This window comes from Tachypleus tridentatus, chromosome 10 (genome assembly GCF_004210375.1).
Source record: "Tachypleus tridentatus isolate NWPU-2018 chromosome 10, ASM421037v1, whole genome shotgun sequence".
Classification (NCBI taxonomy): Eukaryota; Metazoa; Arthropoda; class Merostomata; order Xiphosura; family Limulidae; genus Tachypleus; species Tachypleus tridentatus.
This window is the reverse complement of record NC_134834.1, coordinates 23817365-23839539: the sequence shown is the minus strand read 5'-3', so window position 1 is coordinate 23839539 and position 22175 is coordinate 23817365. Positions and strand designations below refer to the sequence as shown.

Here is a 22175-nt window from a genome sequence, read left to right as displayed (position 1 = left end):
GAAATACAATTTATGTGAATATGTCAGAAATTTCCTTTCCTTTTGGAAACATAATGAATATATATTTATATGAATGTGTTTGTGTGCAAAGGAAGTTAATATTTAAACAGCCTAGCAAAACAAAATCAAGGGGAAGAACTGCGTTAAAAACAGCAAATCTAAACCTGTGATAAATGACATTTAAATGAACAATACAAGCGTAAAGAAAAATTAAACACGCTGCGTAAATTATAGCCCATACTCTGGGGATCATTTTAATTTTGTTTGGGGTTATTTTGTTCATTTATATTTAGAATATATATTAAAATTTAAAATTATAAAATATTCTCTTGCGGAATTTGTTGTTGTTTTCTTACAGTTTAATCACACAATGAGTTTTTGTTTACACTCTGTCCGCAGATTTTAGTGTTTTACATTTCTAAATTTACAGCTGACCTGCCGGGGGACTTTATAAAAGTTATTAAAAATGCTTTCGCGTGGTATGTTAAATAAAACAACTTAGGGACGGCTAGCGCAGATAGCCCTCGTGTAGCTTTGCGCGAAATTCAAAAAACACAAAAACACACTAATTGACGTTGGTATTTGGAGTCAATCAGTAGTACCCACCGCTACAGAGGTTTTGCCTTGCTTTTAAGCCAAACCTTTCATTTATAGATACATCCAGAGCGGAGACGTTCAGCAGAATCGCGGTGCGAACTTTGGCAACCCCACGCTCTCCGCAATCCACCCCTTCTGACTTAATAATGTCTTTCTTCGCTTCGTTAATATACTACGTTATAAGACTAAAACAATCTTAGGTTTTGAGGAAACTGAAAAAAATCACAAATGACAAAGATAGTTTGTTTTTTATTTCGCGCAAAGCTACACGAGCTCTATCTGCGCTAGCCGTCCAGATTTAGCAGTGTAAGACTAGAGAGAAGGAAGCTAGTCATCATCACCCACCGTCAACTCTTGAGCTACTGCTTTACCAACAAACAGTGAGATTGACCGTCACATTACAACGCCCTCACGGCTGAAAAGGCAAGCATGTTTGGTGCGACGGGGATTCGAACCCGCCACTCTCCAATTACGAGTCGAACGCCTTAACCCACTTGGCCATGCCGGGCCTACACATGACAAAGAATCATATAACAGCAAAAAGTACCTTATAAATTTATTTTGTATGTACCTGCCGATCATCCTAAATATTTAGGCTTAATTAACCAAGAATATAAAGGTTGGTGTACGGGAGTATTCACTTTACAAACATTTCATGTATGATCAATTATTATAATTATCTGGCTGCCAGCTAGGTTTATCTTGGAGTAGAGAATCGAATCCTTGTCCCAGTTTCTTCGCCTCCAGTTTATTCAGTTAAGGGTCAAAGCAAGTTCATCATAACCCGTCTAAAAAACAAAACGAGCTCTGTTTAATTCTCCTGTTTCTGTTTGTTTCTTTCTTTCATATTACGTGTTTGAATCATAAGTCGTTTTTACAAGATCTTGTTTGTTTAATTCACTGAAAACAAGGATAGTTCCACGAACTGAATATTTGTTTAATTGTTTTGCTAAATTTTACGTAAAGTTACTCTAGGGTTACCTGCACCAGTTGTCTCCAATTTAGAAATGATAGACTATAGGAAAGGCGGCTAATCAACAAAATGAAAAACGAACTTTCGGGCTACTTTTTAACTAATTACAAGTAGGATTGATTGTAAAGATATAATGCCCCCACGGCTGAAAGAGCGAGGATGTTCGGTGACGGAATTCGAATACATGGTCTTAGATAGTGAGTTGAGTGCCATAAGTACCACGTCATCATGTCAGACCAAGTGAACATTTTTGTTGCAAATGAATAGTGAGAACAAATGAATGGTTGGAATAAGTAAAACAATAGAAGATACGTCAAACACCTACGAGTGACACTAATTAGAAAACCAGTGCCTTGTTTCTATTCTCTGTTGAAATCTTCTAACCTGTTTGACGCGCAAAGTATTTTTGGTTTAAAATTAATTCAATTAACTGAATCAAATAGATTAGGATGTTACATGTAACGATGCGTGTGAGAATATTTAAAATTCTAAACCGATACTTAATAATTAAAAATAAAACCTGTTAGATCATAAATACAGGAAGTATTGTCGTAGTAACAATTTGCTATCAAAATATTTCCTCTTTGCTAACCTATTTGTCATCGAAATTAGTTTTTCACATTGTAATGAATTCACTAAGTCAGGGGCACATAATAGACATATTATGCTTCACAATTTCTCATGATTATGTTTATCACAGTCTTTCCTTCTGTAACAAAAATGTCGGTAGGAATAAGACTATTTGTTTTACGTTTATTCCAGCTGAGGGTGTCGCTCATTCCAGCTCTAGGTTTGTTCGACTCATGGTGTCTCTCATTCTAGCTCAAGGTTTGTTCGACTCATGGTGTCTCTCATTCTAGCTCTAGGTTTGTTAGATTCATGGCGTCTCTCATTCTAGCTCTAGGTTTGTTAGACTCATGATGTCTCTCATTCTAGCTCAAGGTTTGTTCGACTCATGGTGTCTCTCATTCCAGCTCTAGGTTTGTTAGACTCATGGTGTCTCTCATTCCAGCTCAAGGTTTGTTCGACTCATGATGTCTCTCATTCCAGCTCAAGGTTTGTTAGACTCATGATGTCTCTCATTCCAGCTCAAGGTTTGTTAGACTCATGATGTCTCTCATTCTAGCTCTAGGTTTGTTAGACTCATGATGTCTCTCACTCTAGCTCTAGGTTTGTTCGACTCATGGTGTCTCTCACTCTAGCTCTAGGTTTGTTCGACTCATGGTGTCTCTCACTCTAGCTCTAGGTTTGTTCGACTCATGGTGTCTCTCACTCTAGCTCTAGGTTTGTTCGACTCATGGTGTCTCTCACTCTAGCTCTAGGTTTGTTCGATTCATGGTGTCTCTCACTCTAGCTCTAGGTTTGTTCGACTCATGGTGTCTCTCATTCCAGCTCTAGGTTTGTTCGACTCATGGTGTCTCTCATTCCAGCTCTAGGTTTGTTAGACTCATGGTGTCTCTCATTCCAGCTCAAGGTTTGTTCGACTCATGATGTCTCTCATTCCAGCTCAAGGTTTGTTCGACTCATGATGTCTCTCATTCCAGCTCAAGGTTTGTTAGACTCATGATGTCTCTCATTCTAGCTCTAGGTTTGTTAGACTCATGATGTCTCTCACTCTAGCTCTAGGTTTGTTAGACTCATGGTGTCTCTCACTCTAGCTCTAGGTTTGTTCGACTCATGGTGTCTCTCACTCTAGCTCTAGGTTTGTTCGACTCATGGTGTCTCTCACTCTAGCTCTAGGTTTGTTCGACTCATGGTGTCTCTCACTCTAGCTCTAGGTTTGTTCGATTCATGGTGTCTCTCACTCTAGCTCTAGGTTTGTTCGACTCATGGTGTCTCTCATTCTAGCTCTAGGTTTGTTAGACTCATGGCGTCTCTCATTCCAGCTCTAGGTTTGTTAGACTCATGGTGTCTCTCATTCTAGCTCTAGGTTTGTTAGACTCATGATGTCTCTCATTCTAGCTCTAGGTTTGTTAGACTCATGGTGTCTCTCATTCTAGCTCTAGGTTTGTTAGACTCATGATGTCTCTCATTCTAGCTCTAGGTTTGTTAGACTCATGATGTCTCTCATTCTAGCTCTAGGTTTGTTAGACTCATGGTGTCTCTCATTCTAGCTCTAGGTTTGTTCGACTCATGGTGTCTCTCATTCCAGCTCTAGGTTTGTTAGACTCATGATGTCTCTCATTCTAGCTCTAGGTTTGTTAGACTCATGATGTCTCTCATTCTAGCTCTAGGTTTGTTCGACTCATGGTGTCTCTCATTCCAGCTCTAGGTTTGCTAGACTCATGGTGTCTCTCATTCTAGCTCTAGGTTTGTTCGACTCATGGTGTCTCTCATTCTAGCTCTAGGTTTGTTCGACTCATGGTGTCTCTCATTCTAGCTCTAGGTTTGTTCGACTCATGGTGTCTCTCATTCTAGCTCTAGGTTTGTTAGACTCATGATGTCTCTCATTCTAGCTCTAGGTTTGTTAGACTCATGGTGTCTCTCATTCTAGCTCTAAATTTGTTCGACTCATGGTGTCTCTCATTCTAGCTCTAGGTTTGTTCGACTCATGGTGTCTCTCATTCTAGCTCTAGGTTTGTTAGACTCATGGTGTCTCTCATTCCAGCTCTAGGTTTGTTAGACTCATGATGTCTCTCATTCTAGCTCTAGGTTTGTTAGACTCATGATGTCTCTCATTCTAGCTCTAGGTTTGTTAGACTCATGATGTCTCTCATTCTAGCTCTAGGTTTGTTAGACTCAAGGCGTCTCTCATTCCAGCTCAAGGTTTGTTAGACTCATGATGTCTCTCATTCTAGCTCTAGATTTGTTAGACTCATGATGTCTCTCATTCTAGCTCTAGGTTTGTTCGACTCATGGTGTCTCTCACTTCAGCTCTAGGTTTGTTAGACTCATGATGTCTCTCATTCTAGCTCTAGGTTTGTTAGACTCATGATGTCTCTCATTCTAGCTCTAGGTTTGTTCGACTCATGGTGTCTCTCATTCTAGCTCTAGGTTTGTTCGACTCATGGTGTCTCTCATTCCAGCTCTAGGTTTCTTAGACTCATGATGTCTCTCATACTAGCTCTAGGTTTGTTAGACTCATGATGTCTCTCATTCTAGCTCTAGGTTTGTTCGACTCATGGTGTCTCTCATTCTAGCTCTAGGTTTGTTCGACTCATGGTGTCTCTCATTCTAGCTCTAGGTTTGTTAGACTCATGATGTCTCTCATTCTAGCTCTAGGTTTGTTCGACTCATGGTGTCTCTCATTCCAGCTCTAGGTTTGCTAGACTCATGGTGTCTCTCATTCTAGCTCAATGTTTGTTCGACTCATGGTGTCTCTCATTCTAGCTCTATGTTTGTTCGACTCATGGTGTCTCTCATTCTAGCTCTAGGTTTGTTCGACTGATGGTGTCTATCATTCTAGCTCTAGGTTTGTTCGACTCATGATGTCTCTCATTCTAGCTCTAGGTTTGTTCGACTCATGGTGTCTCTCATTCTAGCTCTACATTTGTTAGACTCATGATGTCTCTCATTCTAGCTCTAGGTTTGTTAGACTCATGATGTCTCTCATTCTAGCTCTAGGTTTGTTCGACTCATGGTGTGTTTCATTTTAGCTCTAGGTTTGTTCGACTCATGGTGTCTCTCATTCCAGCTCTAGGTTTGCTAGACTCATGGTGTCTCTCATTCTAGCTCTAGGTTTGTTCGACTCATGGTGTCTCTCATTCTAGCTCTAGGTTTGTTCGACTCATGGTGTCTCTCATTCCAGCTCTAGGTTTGTTAGACTCATGGTGTCTCTCATTCGAGCTCTAGGTTTGTTCGACTCATGGTGTCTCTCATTCCAGCTCTAGGTTTGTTAGACTCATGATGTCTCTCATTCTAGCTCAAGGTTTGTTAGACTCATGGTGTCTCTCATTCCAGCTCTAGGTTTGTTCGACTCATGGTGTCTCTCATTCCAGCTCTAGGTTTGTTCGACTCATGGTGTCTCTCATTCTAGCTCTAGGTTTGTTCGACTCATGGTGTCTCTCATTCTAGCTCTAGGTTTGCTAGACTCATGGTGTCTCTCATTCCAGCTCAAGGTTTGTTAGACTCATGTCTCTCATTCTAGCTCCAGGTTTGTTCGACTCATGGTGTCTCTCATTCTAGCTCTAGGTTTGTTCGACTCATGGTGTCTCTCATTCTAGCTCAAGGTTTGTTAGACTCATGATGTCTCTCATTCTAGCTCTAGGTTTGTTCGACTCATGGTGTCTCTCATTCCAGCTCTATGTTTGTTCGACTCATGGTGTCTCTCATTCTAGCTCTAGGTTTGTTCGACTCATGGTGTCTCTCATTCTAGCTCTAGGTTTGTTAGACTCATGATGTTTCTCATTCCAGCTCTAGGTTTGTTCGACTCATGGTGTCTCTCATTCTAGCTCTAGGTTTGCTAGACTCATGGTGTCTCTCATTCCAGCTCTAGGTTTGTTCGACTCATGGTGTCTCTCATTCTAGCTCTAGGTTTGTTAGACTCATGGTGTCTCTCATTCTAGCTCTAGGTTTGTTCGACTCATGGTGTCTCTCATTCTAGCTCTAGGTTTGCTAGACTCATGGTGTCTCTCATTCTAGCTCTAGGTTTGTTCGACTCATGGTGTCTCTCATTCCAGCTCTATGTTTGTTCGACTCATGGTGTCTCTCATTCTAGCTCTAGGTTTGTTAGACTCATGATGTCTCTCATTCTAGCTCTAGGTTTGTTAGACTCATGATGTCTCTCATTCTAGCTCTAGGTTTGTTCGACTCATGGTGTCTCTCATTCTAGCTCTAGGTTTGTTCGACTCATGGTGTCTCTCATTCCAGCTCTAGGTTTGTTCGACTCATGGTGTCTCTCATTCTAGCTCTAGGTTTGTTAGACTCATGGTGTCTCTCATTCTAGCTCTAGGTTTGTTAGACTCATGGTGTCTCTCATTCTAGCTCTAGGTTTGTTAGACTCATGATGTCTCTCATTCTAGCTCTAGGTTTGTTCGACTCATGGTGTCTCTCATTCTAGCTCTAGGTTTGTTCGACTCATGGTGTCTCTCATTCCAGCTCTATGTTTGTTCGACTCATGGTGTCTCTCATTCTAGCTCTATGTTTGTTCGATTCATGGTGTCTCTCATTCTAGCTCTAGGTTTGTTCGACTCATGATGTCTCTCATTCCAGCTCAAGGTTTGTTAGACTCATGATGTCTCTCATTCCAGCTCTAGGTTTGTTAGACTCATGATGTCTCTCATTCTAGCTCTATGTTTGTTAGACTCATGGTGTCTCTCATTCTAGCTCTAGGTTTGCTAGACTCATGGTGTCTCTCATTCCAGCTCTAGGTTTGTTCGACTCATGGTGTCTCTCATTCCAGCTCTAGGTTTGTTCGACTCATGGTGTGTTTCATTTTAGCTCTAGGTTTGTTCGACTCATGGTGTCTTTCATTTTAGCTCTAGGTTTGTTCGACTCATGGTGTCTTTTATTCTAGCTCTAGGTTTGTTCAAATCAAAGTGTCTCTCATTCTACTTTTAGGTATGTTAGACTCAGAGTGTCTCTCATTCTTGTGTTATGTTTGTTCGACTTAGGGTGTCTCTCGTTTTGGTCTCAGGTTTTCTCGAGCTGTAACGTAAAGAAAACTAACTTCTCGAAAGAATCTTCCAGAAAAGTTTAGCTCCAAATAACCTGAACCAGGTGTAGCTTGAACGATAAGTGATAACGCATCCTGAGAGCTGTTGAAGTTTAATAGAAAGGTTTTATTTCCTGACTAAACAAACAAAGGATCTGGTGATTTCGTACATGAGTTTAATATTTACGACCAACAATACAAACATCATATGCACACACACGTTCTGATACACCTACCAAACGTGACTCAAACCGATCATTTTATCTTTATTTCAATCGAGATAAACTTGCTATTTATAGTGTAGTTAAAGTCTGTACAGTCGATTGGTATATTTCCACACTACACTACTGTATGTCACCTTCTATTTAACATTGTTAGGTCTTCTCGTGCTGAACATAAACTATGATATTATTGGCTGAAACAGCACGTCTTCCCTGCTGATGAATGATACTGATGGTCTGACCTCCTAAAAACGTCTTGTTACACGAACAAGACATTGAGCTGACATAGAAGTTGAAACTTTTCTGCAGTACTCTTCTAGAAGATAATCTCGAATTGGTACAATGGTAAATCTGATGATTTGTAACGCTAAGAACTAGATTTCGATACCGGTCATGAGCACAGCACAGGTAACCCTTTACGTAGCTGTGTGTTTAATAGCAAATAAACGAAATGGATGTTTAAAATAAGCTCACTTTTCGTATTTGTGTTGATTGAAAACCCCACAATAAACGTATAATTCTGTATTTTGTGCAAATTTATGCGCGTGCGAATAAAATTATATATAATCTTCAAAAAAAGAAACGCAAAAGGCAAAATATGAGACACATTGTTAACAAGTTTGTTCCGGGTAGTTCTGTATGACATGTGTGAAACTTTGCACATTCACTGCTGAACATCCAAAGTCTGCAAAGGCGAAGTCCACGCTCACTAGGTGAAGTTTAACGTCACTCAACGTCAATAACGAGTATGCCCCCCGATGAGATGACGAATCACATCCTGTGTAAAGGCTGTCCACTCAGCCTGCAAAGCTGCTGCAAGCTGAGGTACAGTCTGTGGTTGAGGTTGTCGCCGTCGCAGACGTCGGTCCAACTCGTCCCAATGATGTTCGATGGGGTTTAAATCTAGTGACCTGGTGGGCCAGGGAAGAACGTTGATGTTGTGGTGTCTCAAGAAGACAGTGGTGAGTCGGGCTGTGTGAAGATGGACGTTGTCATGTTGAAAAACGTCGTTGATGTTCACCATGATGGGTTGCACATGGGGCCTAAGAATCTCGTCGACGGTTGCGTACGGCCTGATCGGAAGTCCTACGCAGCCCTAGTATGGTTGAGGCAGTAGACGTCGCAGTGGTGGTCCTATCCCGAAGGTGACGTAACCGGATGTTGCGATCTTGTGCGGGGGTGGTCACACAAGGTCTGCCAGATCGTGGACGGTCACGAGTTGATCCATGTTGTTGGTGACGATTCCATAGCCTTGTGATGGTGCTTGGGTGGACATTCACAGCTCTGGCAACATCTGATCGAGAATCGCCTGCTTCCAAGCGACCAATGGCGTTGTTGCGTTGTGCTTCAGTCAGTCTTGGCGTAACTGTATTGCGTGTCGGTGGCTTAACACTGAGCTATAGAAACCGAGAACCCGTCACTTTTATAGGGATTTTACACATGTTGTACTTGCAGAACATGCAGATCTCTTAAACAAATTTATTGGACACGCATACGTTTTGGCGAAAAATCCGATGTTTTCGTCCGTTTTCAAAGTGCACAACTTTTATTGTCATTTTGGTCTGACAATCAGTGCCTTAACACGTGTAACATCACATACTCTGAGCTTGTAACGTTATTACATATATTTCTCTTTAAAATAACAACAATATCCCTTTTGCGTTTCTTTGTTTTAAGAGTATATTTATATACTGATAGCTCAATAATAATTTTGTCTTTATTAATATATATGTAACTTTGTCTTATTTGTGTATGTAACAGAATACTATTACCGGAGATGGGCTTATATAATTGAAGACCTATGCAATACAGAGTATTGAACTCACTTATCTCTAGGTTCTGATCATGATCTAATCTTAGTGTACTTGATACTAGCTGGAGTATCCATTTCCTGGACGAATGCTATGTAGATTAATGACTAATGATAGGTTATCTTAAGTGTGTGCATGTATTTTTCTTATGGAAAAGCCACATTGGGCTATCTGTTGAGTCCACCGAGGGGAATCGAACGCCTGATTTTAACGTTTTAAATCCGTAGACTTACTGCTGTACCAGCAGGGGACAGGCTATCTTAAGACATGAAAAGTTGTTTCCAGTACTGTAAAAATCGCAAAGAAAGCCCACAAAATCCCCATGGATCCAATGAGTCTCCATACCAAATTTGGTGAAGATCCATCTACAAGGGGCGAATAAGTGGCAAAAATCGCTAATAAATACCAAAAAACGCAAACTTTGTGTGTACCTCCGCATGAACCTAATGAGCCTCCATACCAGTTTTGGTGAAGATTCATCCACACCCTGCGAAGTAGTTACATGGACATACAGTGTTGTTATATTCATAGAGATGTGGATGGTATTCTACACCAGTTCGAAAAGTCTCAAAAGTTTTGTAGAAAATTAGTTACTTTAGGAAAGTGTTTTGTTTGTTTGTTTTTTGAATTTCGTACAAAGCTACACGAGGGCTATCTGCGTTAGCCGTCTCTAATTTAACAGTGAAAGATTAGAGGAAAGGTAGCTAGTCATCACCACCCACCGCCAACTCTTGGGGTACCCTTTTACCAACGAATAGTGGAATTGACTGTGTCTTTATAACGCCCCCACGGCTGAAAGGTCGAGCATGTTTGGTGTGACGAGGATTCGAATCCGCGATTTTCAGATTAGGAGTCGAGCGCCTTAACCACCTGTCCATACCGAGCCTAGGAAAGTGTTCCAATATTACAATTGTTTTTACGCTTGATTTGAAACGTTTTTGTAAAACAATACACAAAACAGAATATGAAGCAAGACCGAATTACGATAATTTAACAATTTAGTAAAATATATATACACCCTTGTGCAACTTAATTGAAACAAGACGGAAAATTACAATTTTTTGCGTGTAATTTCTAAGAATCCAAAAATTACTCACAAATTAAAACATGATATGACTGCCTTTATTTTTTAGAAGTTCATTAATCCGCTTTGGCATCGAGTCCACGAGTTGACTGCAATATTTACTAATTTCTGGATAAATTATGACCTCAATTAGCTTATCTTTCGTAGTACAGTCTTTTCCCCGAAGTCTTTCTTTACAAATCGCCCAAATATTTTCAATAGGATTTAAGTCTGGAGAGTTTCCAGGCCAGTCAAGCACCTTTATTTGCGTTGTAGTAATAAAATTCTTCACAAGTTTCGATGGGTGACATGAAGCCAGATCTTGCTGAAAAATGCCAGATCCATCTGGAAATCTCTTTTTCAATTCTGGAACGACTCTTCTCTGCAAAACTTCGATGTACTGTGGTCCTCGCATCATACCTTCTACGATATGTAAGCCTCCGACTCCATAGTAGCTGAAAAAGCCCCAAAACATCTTCTTCAAGGGATGTTTTAAGAACTGACTGATGTGAAATTCTCGAAGTTTCTCATCTGTAGATCTGCAAACATGCAGACTTCTTTGACCCTGTACGAAGAAATGAGTCTCGTCACTGAATAACACCTTCCTCCATTATTCTTGCGTTCAGTTCTTGTATTTCAGACTCCACTAATATCGTTTTTTCTTCATTGAGTTGGTAAGAAGTTGTTTTTTGACTGGTCTCCTTGCCCTTCTAACGCAACTTCAAATGACGTAATATTCCTCAAAATTTCGTCATATATCCCAAACATAGATCGACCGTGCTACAAAACACAGCTAATGACGCAGTAAGTGTGAAAAAAATGACTATTAAAGGAAATAAGTGGGTCCAGCGAGCCCACACCGGCCGCCATGCTGAAAATATTCCAAAATGACCATTTGTTTCAATTAATTTGCAAAAGGGTGTAACAGAGCCAATGACTAAAAAATGACAGTATTGAAAGGTATTAGAATTATAGCACAGCTTTACACAGCAGAGAAAGAAATAACTTAAGCATTTTAAGGTAATAACAGAAGAGTATTGGGAAAAAAGTATCAAAACTGAACTGTTGGTTAATATTTAAAGGACTTAAGTAACTCAATTTAACAATTAATTATTTTTCGATATTGGTTTTTTTATCGGTGTTAGAGGCAGCATAAAGTAAAGAAAGTACCTTAAAACGTTTGAAAGAATGATCAGCTGTGTTGGTGTGTCGGGTAATTTGTTTCTCTGAAGATATATTTATAATAGAGGGCGTTAGTATTTACCTGCTCCCTGCGATATTCGGAACTCATACCCAGGTTTCTTATTGTTAAATAACAACTCAGCTGAATGAATAATAGGATAGCACCAAAAATCGATAAATTTCAGCTAACGTAATTTCGTAATAAAGTTTTGCATTCGACTGTTTCTATAGTAACAACTTTCACCAGGGGTTTACGTAAATATTTATAATGAATTCATCGCTAAAATATTGCCATAAAGTCACCAATCGCTTAAGAAATTATGAAATACTGACACGAAGTCAGTCAGTGCTCTACAGTTTAGAAAGTACTGTCATAAGGTCACACAGAGCTTCAGAAATTCTAAAATATTCACTATTTGTACAGTTTGTTTGAATTTGAGCTCGAAACTACAGAGTGGGCTCTTTGTACAGTGTCCACCGCGTGTGTTGGACCACGATTTTTTAGTATTACGCTATCAAGTTTAGAGCTGAGCCATCCAAGGATTAGCACCTGGAAGTGAATTGTGGTCATTATTCTCAGGCAAACTGTGATTACGGATTACATTGAAAAATAAACTCATTACTATAAATATAAAACTATTACATCAGCACTTTTAAAAGTTAACAGTAAATTAGTCATAGTAACATGTTTAGTGAATCTCAATACCAGCCAATGAAAAAATACAGCAGTATAGTACATACGAGCAGTGTAAACCAATTAATATTAAAAACAAATTCTAAGCCTACACTTGGTGCTTGAGCAATAAATAAATTCTAAGCCTAAACGTAGTGCTAGGGCAATAAACAAATCCTAAGCCTAATCTTAGTGCTAGGGCAATAAACAAATCCTAAGCCTAAACTTAGGGCAAGGACAATAAAAGTTGGAAGGTAGAGGCTCTGAAGAATCAAATTTACCATTGACAGTAAGTCGGCCAGTACAATCAACGTTTCCTGGAAAGTCGCAGTAATATTTCCTGGGATCGTTGTTAAACAGAAGGTCTCCTGGGCACTCTCCTATGGTAACCTCACCATCCCAGCAATCATAGTAACGGTAACAAAACTCTTCATGAGGAAACTGCCCTCTGGTGGAAATACATCCTCTTGGAAAGAAAGGTTCTACAGGAATAAAGGGTGCTGTGGCTTCATCTTGTCCTTTTTATAGAAGTAAAGTACAATTACTGTTAATTTCTCAGCCTACGTTTATATATGCATGAACATTTTTATAGTTCTGTTCTCTGATGTCAGAAAAGGAAATTTTCTTTTGCATAAGCTATGAACATTTCATTTATTAGCCAAATAAGGAAGAAAATCTATTTAAAATCAACATATCAAAAGTAAATAAGAACTCTTAAAACAACTATAATATCATAACTATGCTATTATTCCTTCAAATAGCAGTTTAGAAGGAGAAACTTTGAATTCATCCTATATTTGTTCGCTCTAGCCAAGTGAATCTAGTTAACACTGAGATATATTATAACTTGAAGGAAAAAACAGTGAATAAAAAAGGTTTTGACAAATATATATAACCTAATATGTTTCCAATGAGAAAACAATAAGCTTGTAGATTTACTATACTAAAGACCTGGATGTAATTTAGATGATAGACAAATCGCCTATAGTATTTTTGTAGCTTTGCGTTAAAACAAACAAAGGAACAAAAAAACGCTGTCCAAGTCATCATAAAATCTCACCAAGGTTTGTTTGTTTGTTTTCAATTTCGCGCAAAGCTACTCGAGAGCGATCTGCGCTACCCGTCCTAAATTAGTTACTTTAGGAAAGTGTTTTGTTTGTTTGTTTTTTGAATTTCGTACAAAGCTACACGATGGCTATCTGCGTTAGCCGTCCCTAATTTAACAGTGAAAGACTAGAGCAGGGGTTCCCAACCGGTGGGTCGCGACCCCCTGTGGGGACGCGAAGTCTTGGCAGAGGAGTCGCGTAGCCTTGTTAGAAGTAGCTTGGGATAACATTAATTTTATTTCATCAATTACATTTTCAAGTTGCGAGTGCCAAAAGGTTGGGAACCCCGACTAGAGGGAAGGCAGCTAGTCATCACCACCCACCGCCAACTCTTGGGCTACTCTTTTACCAACGAATAGTGGGATTGACCGTCACATTACTAACGCCTCCACGGCTGAAAGGGCGAGCATGTTTGGTGCGACCGGGATTCGAACCCGCCATCCTCGGATTATAAGTCAAACGCCTTAATACGCTTGGCCATGCCTGGTCCTCTCACCAAGGAAAGACGTATTTTACCAAATCGAATTTAAGATTATTAAAAAAATAAACTATGTTTTGTGAAAACAAAAAATTTTAGTATAACGATGTTTCATTAATCCAATCCGAAAAACTAAATAACGAAAACAATGTTTCAACAAATCAAAATAATCAAAAAATAATAATTTTTATCACGACCATTCACAAGGTTAAGAAATGAAACTAAGAAGACTTCATATCTTTTACAGTTCTTGTTTTAATGAACAATAAAATAAGATATTTGGAAGATTATAATAATAATACGTTTTACTAAATTTATTCTGAACACAAACATTCAAATGTTCATAAAATAGCCGCAATTTTTCTGTTGCATCACTCAAAAAGTTGTTGAGTGTAAAACTACACAGTGGGCTATCTGCACTCTAAATATCGCAGGAAGTAGAAACCCTGATTCTGGCATCGAAAGTTCGTATATTTATCGTTGACCCATCACTTTTGTTGGAGACGTTAATTATGTTTTTAAAACCATAATATTTTCACAGGGTTTAATTATTAATTAAATATTAATTAAATTAATTATTAAGTCAGCTAGTTCATAAATATTTGTTAAATTGAACATATATCCACCGTTTACAGACAGTAGAATATAAATAAAATATTTATAAAAATAGACTCTGGTCATATGTTCGTGTCATCCGGAAAGCAATGACCAAAAATATAAATAAAATATCCTATAAAATAAAAGCCACTTTGTGTTTGTGACGCTCAACTATGTGTTGGCAACGTCCAAATTAGCTCAGCTATTTCTCTGAAGCCAACTCTAAGAGTTTAAATTCCTATCGATTGGAAGATTCTTTTTTTAAAACTTTTTTTAGAATATTAATATATCATTTTTGCAGAAAAATGTTACAATATTAAACAGAAACACAGTAACGTGATAGATTAGGTATTTGAGCTGTTTGTTTTGTTAAGGTTGAATTACAAACACTCGACTATCACATAGAAATCTCGCGTTTGGATTTTATGTTAATGTTTTAATTATTATGTTTATTTTTCTATCACAATATTTACAACGCATTGTTTGAGTATCCGATAAAAATACGAATACAATTATATATTAGATCAGGGATAATATAACATTAAATAATAAAAAACAATGACTGTGTGTGTGTGCGTGCGTGCGTTTTCTTATAGCAAAGCCACATTGGGGTATCTGCTGAGCCCATCGAGAGAAGATAATAGTAATAACTGAGAGAATATGAATATTATAAAAATAAAGCTACCAGGTTTTTATTCTGGTTACATGTACAGACTTCCTAAAGTTAATCACAATGGTTGTTCGGTTAGATCAGTTATGTTTAATACTGGTCCATATTACACTATGTACAAAAAAATTTTACTTTTTCTTGTTCCTTGGCAGAAAGTGTTATTTCCCAATTGCTTATGCCTAAAGTAAATGGAAAAGACCTATTTTTCTCTTCAAACCTGGCTTTTGTGACCTGGGAGCGTATAACGAAAACATGATGGGAGACTATATTTGGGGGATGATACGTGAAAGTGATTTACATTACAGTCGCAAATCTCGAAAAACTACTCACTTCTAAATATTTTTGTATAACTTTAGTATAAATACATGTAAATATTGATACATATGTTGTTTTATTCAGACCTTATGTAAATGAAAATGTGCAAATTTGCCAGTTTTTAAATATAAAATAGGTTAATTTCTAAATTTCATTATTCAGGTCACGAAAGCAAAGTTTGAAGGGAATAACGGCCATTTTCTGTACTTTTACAACATAAGCAATTAAGAAATAACACAAACTATCCAGGAACAAAATTTGTGTTACATAGTGTTATCATCAACTCATTATCTGTTAGCTTTCTGTTTGTTTTGTTGTTAAGTGTAAAACTACGTAATAGGCTATCTGTGTTGTGGCACTACACGTATCGAAATCCAGTTTTTAGTGTTACAAGCCCCCTACCTCAGACTTACTGCTAGGCCACCGGAGGACCATGCTTATAATCAGGTTTTTAGGACCACTAGCTAGTAAGACTGTTTTCACATTTTTTTTTCATGGTTATCTACAATACGGTCCATACTTAGCCGCAGGTATGAAAATCAAAATTAAAATATTGAAAAGAGGTTTCCTAAGTCGTTATTCCAAAAGCTCGTGGCTTTTCCCACCAAGGAATCCCATTTTCAATTCGATAATAATTTATGCAAACAAATTAGAAAGTGTGGTTAACTTCTCCGTTTAAACTAATATACTATAGAATATATGTGGATGACACTTTCATTATTTTACATATGATGACCACGTGTATAGTGTATTTTTTTCTGTGTGTGTGTGAACTAGCTGTAAAATCAACATGCTAATATTAAGTTCACACTGAACTACTTCGTGAGAAAGGTTTTACATTTTATACCAGTTTCTGTTTTGAAACAAAACTAGCCAAAATACTAATTAATCATTCATGAATAATTTTAAAATATAAAAGAAGCATCGAATTACAAGTGTTTTTTTCTAGACGTTACTGTAAATCGGTGTTTGTGAACCGCCAGTGAAAGTGTTTTTTTCTAGACGTTACTGTAAATCGGTGTTTGTGAACCGCCAGTGAAAGTGTTTTTTTCTAGACGTTACTGTAAATCGGTGTTTGTGAACCGCCAGTGAAAGTGTTTTTTTCTAGACGTTACTGTAAATCGGTGTTTGTGAACCGCCAATGAAAGTTTTTTTTTCTAGACGTTACTGTAAATCGGTGTTTGTGAACCGCCAATGAAAGTTTTTTCTAGACGTTACTGTAAATCGGTGTTTGTGAACCTCCAGTGAAAGTGTTTTTTTCTAGACGTTACTGTAAATCGGTGTTTGTGAACCGCCAATGAAAGTTTTTTTCTAGTAATTACTGTAAATCGGTGTTTGTGAACCGCCAGTGAAAGTGTTTTTTTCTAGACGTTACTGTAAATCGGTGTTTGTGAACCGCCAATGAAAGTTTTTTTCTAGACGTTACTGTAAATCGGTGTTTGTGAACCTCCAGTGAAAGTGTTTTTTCTAGTAATTACTGTAAATCGGTGTTTGTGAACCTCCAGTGAAAGTGTTTTTTCTAGTAATTACTGTAAATCGGTGTTTGTGAACCTCCAGTGAAAGTTTTTTTCTAGACGTTACTGTAAATCGGTGTTTGTGAACCTCCAGTGAAAGTTTTTTTCTAGACGTTACTGTAAATCGGTGTTTGTGAACCGCCAATGAAAGTTTTTTTCTAGACGTTACTGTAAATCGGTGTTTGTGAACCTCCAGTGAAAGTGTTTTTTCTAGACGTTACTGTAAATCGGTGTTTGTGAACCGCCAATGAAAGTTTTTTTCTAGACGTTACTGTAAATCGGTGTTTGTGAACCTCCAGTGAAAGTGTTTTTTTCTAGACGTTACTGTAAATCGGTGTTTGTGAACCGCCAATGAAAGTTTTTTCTAGTAATTACTGTAAATCGGTGTTTGTGAACCGCCAGTGAAAGTGTTTTTTTCTAGACGTTACTGTAAATCGGTGTTTGTGAACCGCCAGTGAAAGTGTTTTTCTAGACGTTACTGTAAATCGGTGTTTGTGAACCTCCAGTGAAAGTGTTTTTTCTAGTAATTACTGTAAATCGGTGTTTGTGAACCTCCAGTGAAAGTGTTTTTTCTAGTAATTACTGTAAATCGGTGTTTGTGAACCTCCAGTGAAAGTTTTTTTCTAGACGTTACTGTAAATCGGTGTTTGTGAACCTCCAGTGAAAGTGTTTTTCTAGACGTTACTGTAAATCGGTGTTTGTGAACCGCCAATGAAAGTAAATCGGTTTTGTGAACTGTAAATCGGTGTTTGTCCAGTGAAAGTGTTTTTCTAGTAATTACTGTAAATCGGTGTTTGTGAACCTCCAGTGAAAGTGTTTTTTCTAGTAATTACTGTAAATCGGTGTTTGTGAACCTCCAGTGAAAGTGTTTTTTCTAGTAATTACTGTAAATCGGTGTTTGTGAACCTCCAGTGAAAGTGTTTTTCTAGTAATTACTGTAAATCGGTGTTTGTGAACCTCCAGTGAAAGTGTTTTTCTAGTAATTACTGTAAATCGGTGTTTGTGAACCTCCAGTGAAAGTGTTTCTTCTAGTAATTACTGTAAATCGGTGTTTGTGAACCTCCAGTGAAAGTGTTTTTTCTAGTAATTACTGTAAATCGGTGTTTGTGAACCTCCAGTGAAAGTGTTTCTTCTAGTAATTACTGTAAATCGGTGTTTGTGAACCTCCAGTGAAAGTGTTTTTCTAGTAATTACTGTAAATCGGTGTTTGTGAACCTCCAGTGAAAGTGTTTTTCTAGTAATTACTGTAAATCGGTGTTTGTGAACCTCCAGTGAAAGTGTTTTTCTAGTAATTACTGTAAATCGGTGTTTGTGAACCTCCAGTGAAAGTGTTTTTCTAGTAATTACTGTAAATCGGTGTTTGTGAACCTCCAGTGAAAGTGTTTTTCTAGTAATTACTGTAAATCGGTGTTTGTGAACCTCCAGTGAAAGTGTTTTTCTAGTAATTACTGTAAATCGGTGTTTGTGAACCTCCAGTGAAAGTGTTTTTTCTAGTAGTTACTGTAAATCGGTGTTTGTGAACCTCCAGTGAAAGTGTTTTTTCTAGTAGTTACTGTAAATCGGTGTTTGTGAACCGCCAGTGAAAGTGTTTTTTATGGTAATTACTGTAAATCGGTGTTTGTGAACCTCCAGTGAAAGTGTTTTTTCTAGTAATTACTGTAAATCGGTGTTTGTGAACCTCCAGTGAAAGTGTTTTTTCTAGTAATTACTGTAAATCGGTGTTTGTGAACCTCCAGTGAAAGTGTTTTTTATGGTAATTACTGTAAATCGGTGTTTGTGAACCTCCAGTGAAAGTGTTTTTTCTAGTAATTACTGTAAATCGGTGTTTGTGAACCTCCAGTGAAAGTGTTTTGTGGAGTAATTACTGTAAATCGGTGTTTGTGAACCTCCAGTGAAAGTGTTTTTTCTAGTAATTACTGTAAATCGGTGTTTGTGAACCTCCAGTGAAAGTGTTTTTTCTAGTAATTACTGTAAATCGGTGTTTGTGAACCTCCAGTGAAAGTGTTTTTTCTAGTAATTACTGTAAATCGGTGTTTGTGAACCTCCAGTGAAAGTGTTTTTCTAGTAATTACTGTAAATCGGTGTTTGTGAACCTCCAGTGAAAGTGTTTTTTCTAGTAATTACTGTAAATCGGTGTTTGTGAACCTCCAGTGAAAGTGTTTTTTCTGGTAATTACTGTAAATCGGTGTTTGTGAACCTCCAGTGAAAGTGTTTTTTCTAGTAATTACTGTAAATCGGTGTTTGTGAACCTCCAGTGAAAGTGTTTTCTAGTAATTACTGAGTAATTACTGTAAATCGGTGTTTGTGAACCTCCAGTGAAAGTGTGAAAGTTTTTTCTAGTAATTACTGTAAATCGGTGTTTGTGAACCTCCAGTGAAAGTGTAAATCGGTGTTTTTCTAGTAATTACTGTAAATCGGTGTTTGTGAACCTCCAGTGAAAGTGTGAACCTCCAGTTTTTTTCTAGTAATTACTGTAAATCGGTGTTTGTGAACCTCCAGTGAAAGTGTTTTTTCTGGTAATTACTGTAAATCGGTGTTTGTGAACCTCCAGTGAAAGTGTTTTTTCTAGTAATTACTGTAAATCGGTGTTTGTGAACCTCCAGTGAAAGTGTTTTTTCTAGTAATTACTGTAAATCGGTGTTTGTGAACCTCCAGTGAAAGTGTAAATCGGTGTTTGTTTTTTTCTAGTAATTACTGTAAATCGGTGTTTGTGAACCTCCAGTGAAAGTGTTTTTCTAGTAATTACTGTAAATCGGTGTTTGTGAACCTCCAGTGAAAGTGTTTTTCTAGTAATTACTGTAAATCGGTGTTTGTGAACCTCCAGTGAAAGTGTTTTTATGGTAATTACTGTAAATCGGTGTTTGTGAACCTCCAGTGAAAGTGTTTTTCTAGTAATTACTGTAAATCGGTGTTTGTGAACCTCCAGTGAAAGTGTTTTTTGTGGAGTAATTACTGTAAATCGGTGTTTGTGAACCTCCAGTGAAAGTGTAGTAATTACTTTTCTAGTAATTACTGTAAATCGGTGTTTGTGAACCTCCAGTGAAAGTGTTTTTCTAGTAATTACTGTAAATCGGTGTTTGTGAACCTCCAGTGAAAGTGTTTTTCTAGTAATTACTGTAAATCGGTGTTTGTGAACCTCCAGTGAAAGTGTTTTTCTAGTAATTACTGTAAATCGGTGTTTGTGAACCTCCAGTGAAAGTGTTTTTTCTAGTAATTACTGTAAACTGTAAATCGGTGTTTGTGAACCTCCAGTGAAAGTGTTTTTCTAGTAGTTACTGTAAATCGGTGTTTGTGAACCGCCAGTGAAAGTGTTTTTATGGTAATTACTGTAAATCGGTGTTTGTGAACCTCCAGTGAAAGTGTTTTTCTAGTAATTACTGTAAATCGGTGTTTGTGAACCTCCAGTGAAAGTGTTTTTCTAGTAATTACTGTAAATCGGTGTTTGTGAACCTCCAGTGAAAGTGTTTTTATGGTAATTACTGTAAATCGGTGTTTGTGAACCTCCAGTGAAAGTGTTTTTTCTAGTAATTACTGTAAATCGGTGTTTGTGAACCTCCAGTGAAAGTGTTTTTTCTAGTAATTACTGTAAATCGGTGTTTGTGAACCTCCAGTGAAAGTGTTTTTTCTAGTAATTACTGTAAATGGGTGTTTGTGAACCTCCAGTGAAAGTGTTTTTTCTAGTAATTACTGTAAATCGGTGTTTGTGAACCTCCAGTGAAAGTGTTTTGTGGAGTAATTACTGTAAATCGGTGTTTGTGAACCTCCAGTGAAAGTGTTTTTTCTAGTAATTACTGTAAATCGGTGTTTGTGAACCTCCAGTGAAAGTGTTTTTTCTAGTAATTACTGTAAATCGATGTTTGTGAATCTCCAGTGAAAGTGTGTTTTCTAGTAGTTACTGTAAATCGGTGTTTGTGAACCGCCAGTGAAAGTGTTTTTCCAGTAGTTACTGTAAATCAGTGTTTGTGACCCGCAAGTGCTTCAAACGGTTGAAAACAAACGGGTGTTTTGGAGTATAGCTATTGAAATATTTTGTTTTCCAACGTCATGTAAAAGTAATTTTAAAGCATTAATAATGTACGATCCGTAAGATTTGGGTTTCGGAACTAGTTGATCTTTAGTTGGAGAAAACAAAAATTAAAACGACTGTTGTAAACAATAGCATTTGCGACTACATTAATTATATGAACGTTTCTAGAAAGCTGGGTCGGATTATTATTTATCAGTGTGTTTTAGTATTACGGTATATAGGCCATCACGAAATTGTAATCAAAAATGACCCCCGTAACTGGACAAATAACTTGACAGAAAGGCGAGATTTACTGTACTTAGAAATTAAACATTAATTACAACGACGTTTTTTAGGGTTAATGATAGAATATTTATAGTTGAAACTTCAGAAGTTTTATGCGAAAATAAATGCTTTAAATATTCTTTCTGTAGGTTGTACTGGATCTATCACCAGTATTAAAAACTTCGATAAACGAAGGACAAAAACCTATAAATATGGGACAATACATAGCCTTCGCAAATCAATAATAAAAAGGAACTGGACATAAAGGAAAGTCAATCGATCAGTAAAATTCAACCAAAGTTAAATAAGCAAATTATTTCAACTTATTAATAGCTAATTTTTAATCGATTTTTATCAGACAGAGACCAAGCAGACATAATGTAGTTTAAACATTTATGAAATAGACTACCTTCGGTTTGTACCAAGTATCGACCAGAAATCACCTAATAGAAACATACATGAAATATTTATGAGATAGATTAATTACGGTTTGTACCAAGTATCGACCAGAAAACACCTAATAGAAACATACATGAAATATTTATGAGATAGATTAATTACGGTTTGTACCAAGTATCGACCAGAAAACACCTAATAGAAACAAGCATTACATATTTATGAGATAGATTAATGACGGTGTATACCTTGTACTGACGAGAAGACACGTTTTAAAAACATAAAAGTTAAATATTTATATAACAACTGCTGTTGTGTCTTGTAAAGACTTTAAAACAAGTAAAACTTTAAATAATACATGGACAAAATATCCATTGCTATTACTTTGTGCCATAAACCGAGAAAGAAGACACTAAATTATAAATATATTTATAAACATCAAATATCTAGAAATTTCCAGCGTTCTTACCTTGTATCAAACAAAAAGAAAACAGCAGTACCAAAACATTAACAAAGTTTCTAATCATTGTGTTCATTAGATTACTGTCTTACAAACCAGTCGTCTCTAACACGAATGTAGTATATGGTATTTACTGAACACTAAATGTCTCTTCTGAATTAAACACAAAATCCAACAAGTATGACTATGGTCATAAAACTGTTTATGAAGATACCAAGGTCATTCCGTGTACTTG

The 22175-nt window shown here is 37.2% G+C and overlaps 1 protein-coding gene across 2 annotated transcripts in view; it reads right to left on the bottom strand.

The window, feature by feature from the left end:
* Positions 1-22175, bottom strand: part of LOC143228887 (uncharacterized) — a 27996-nt gene extending 5821 nt beyond the window's left edge. Inside the window, exons 1-2 of one of the 2 annotated variants that reach the window (XM_076460319.1) lie at positions 21950-22175; positions 12395-12631 (exon numbers count right to left, since the gene is read on the bottom strand). In XM_076460319.1, the coding sequence (XP_076316434.1) occupies positions 12395-12631; positions 21950-22016 (304 nt within the window). In that variant the 5' untranslated portion in view covers positions 22017-22175. The remainder of the gene's footprint in view (positions 1-12394; positions 12632-21949) is intronic. The other variant, XM_076460320.1, reaches the window with a different exon arrangement.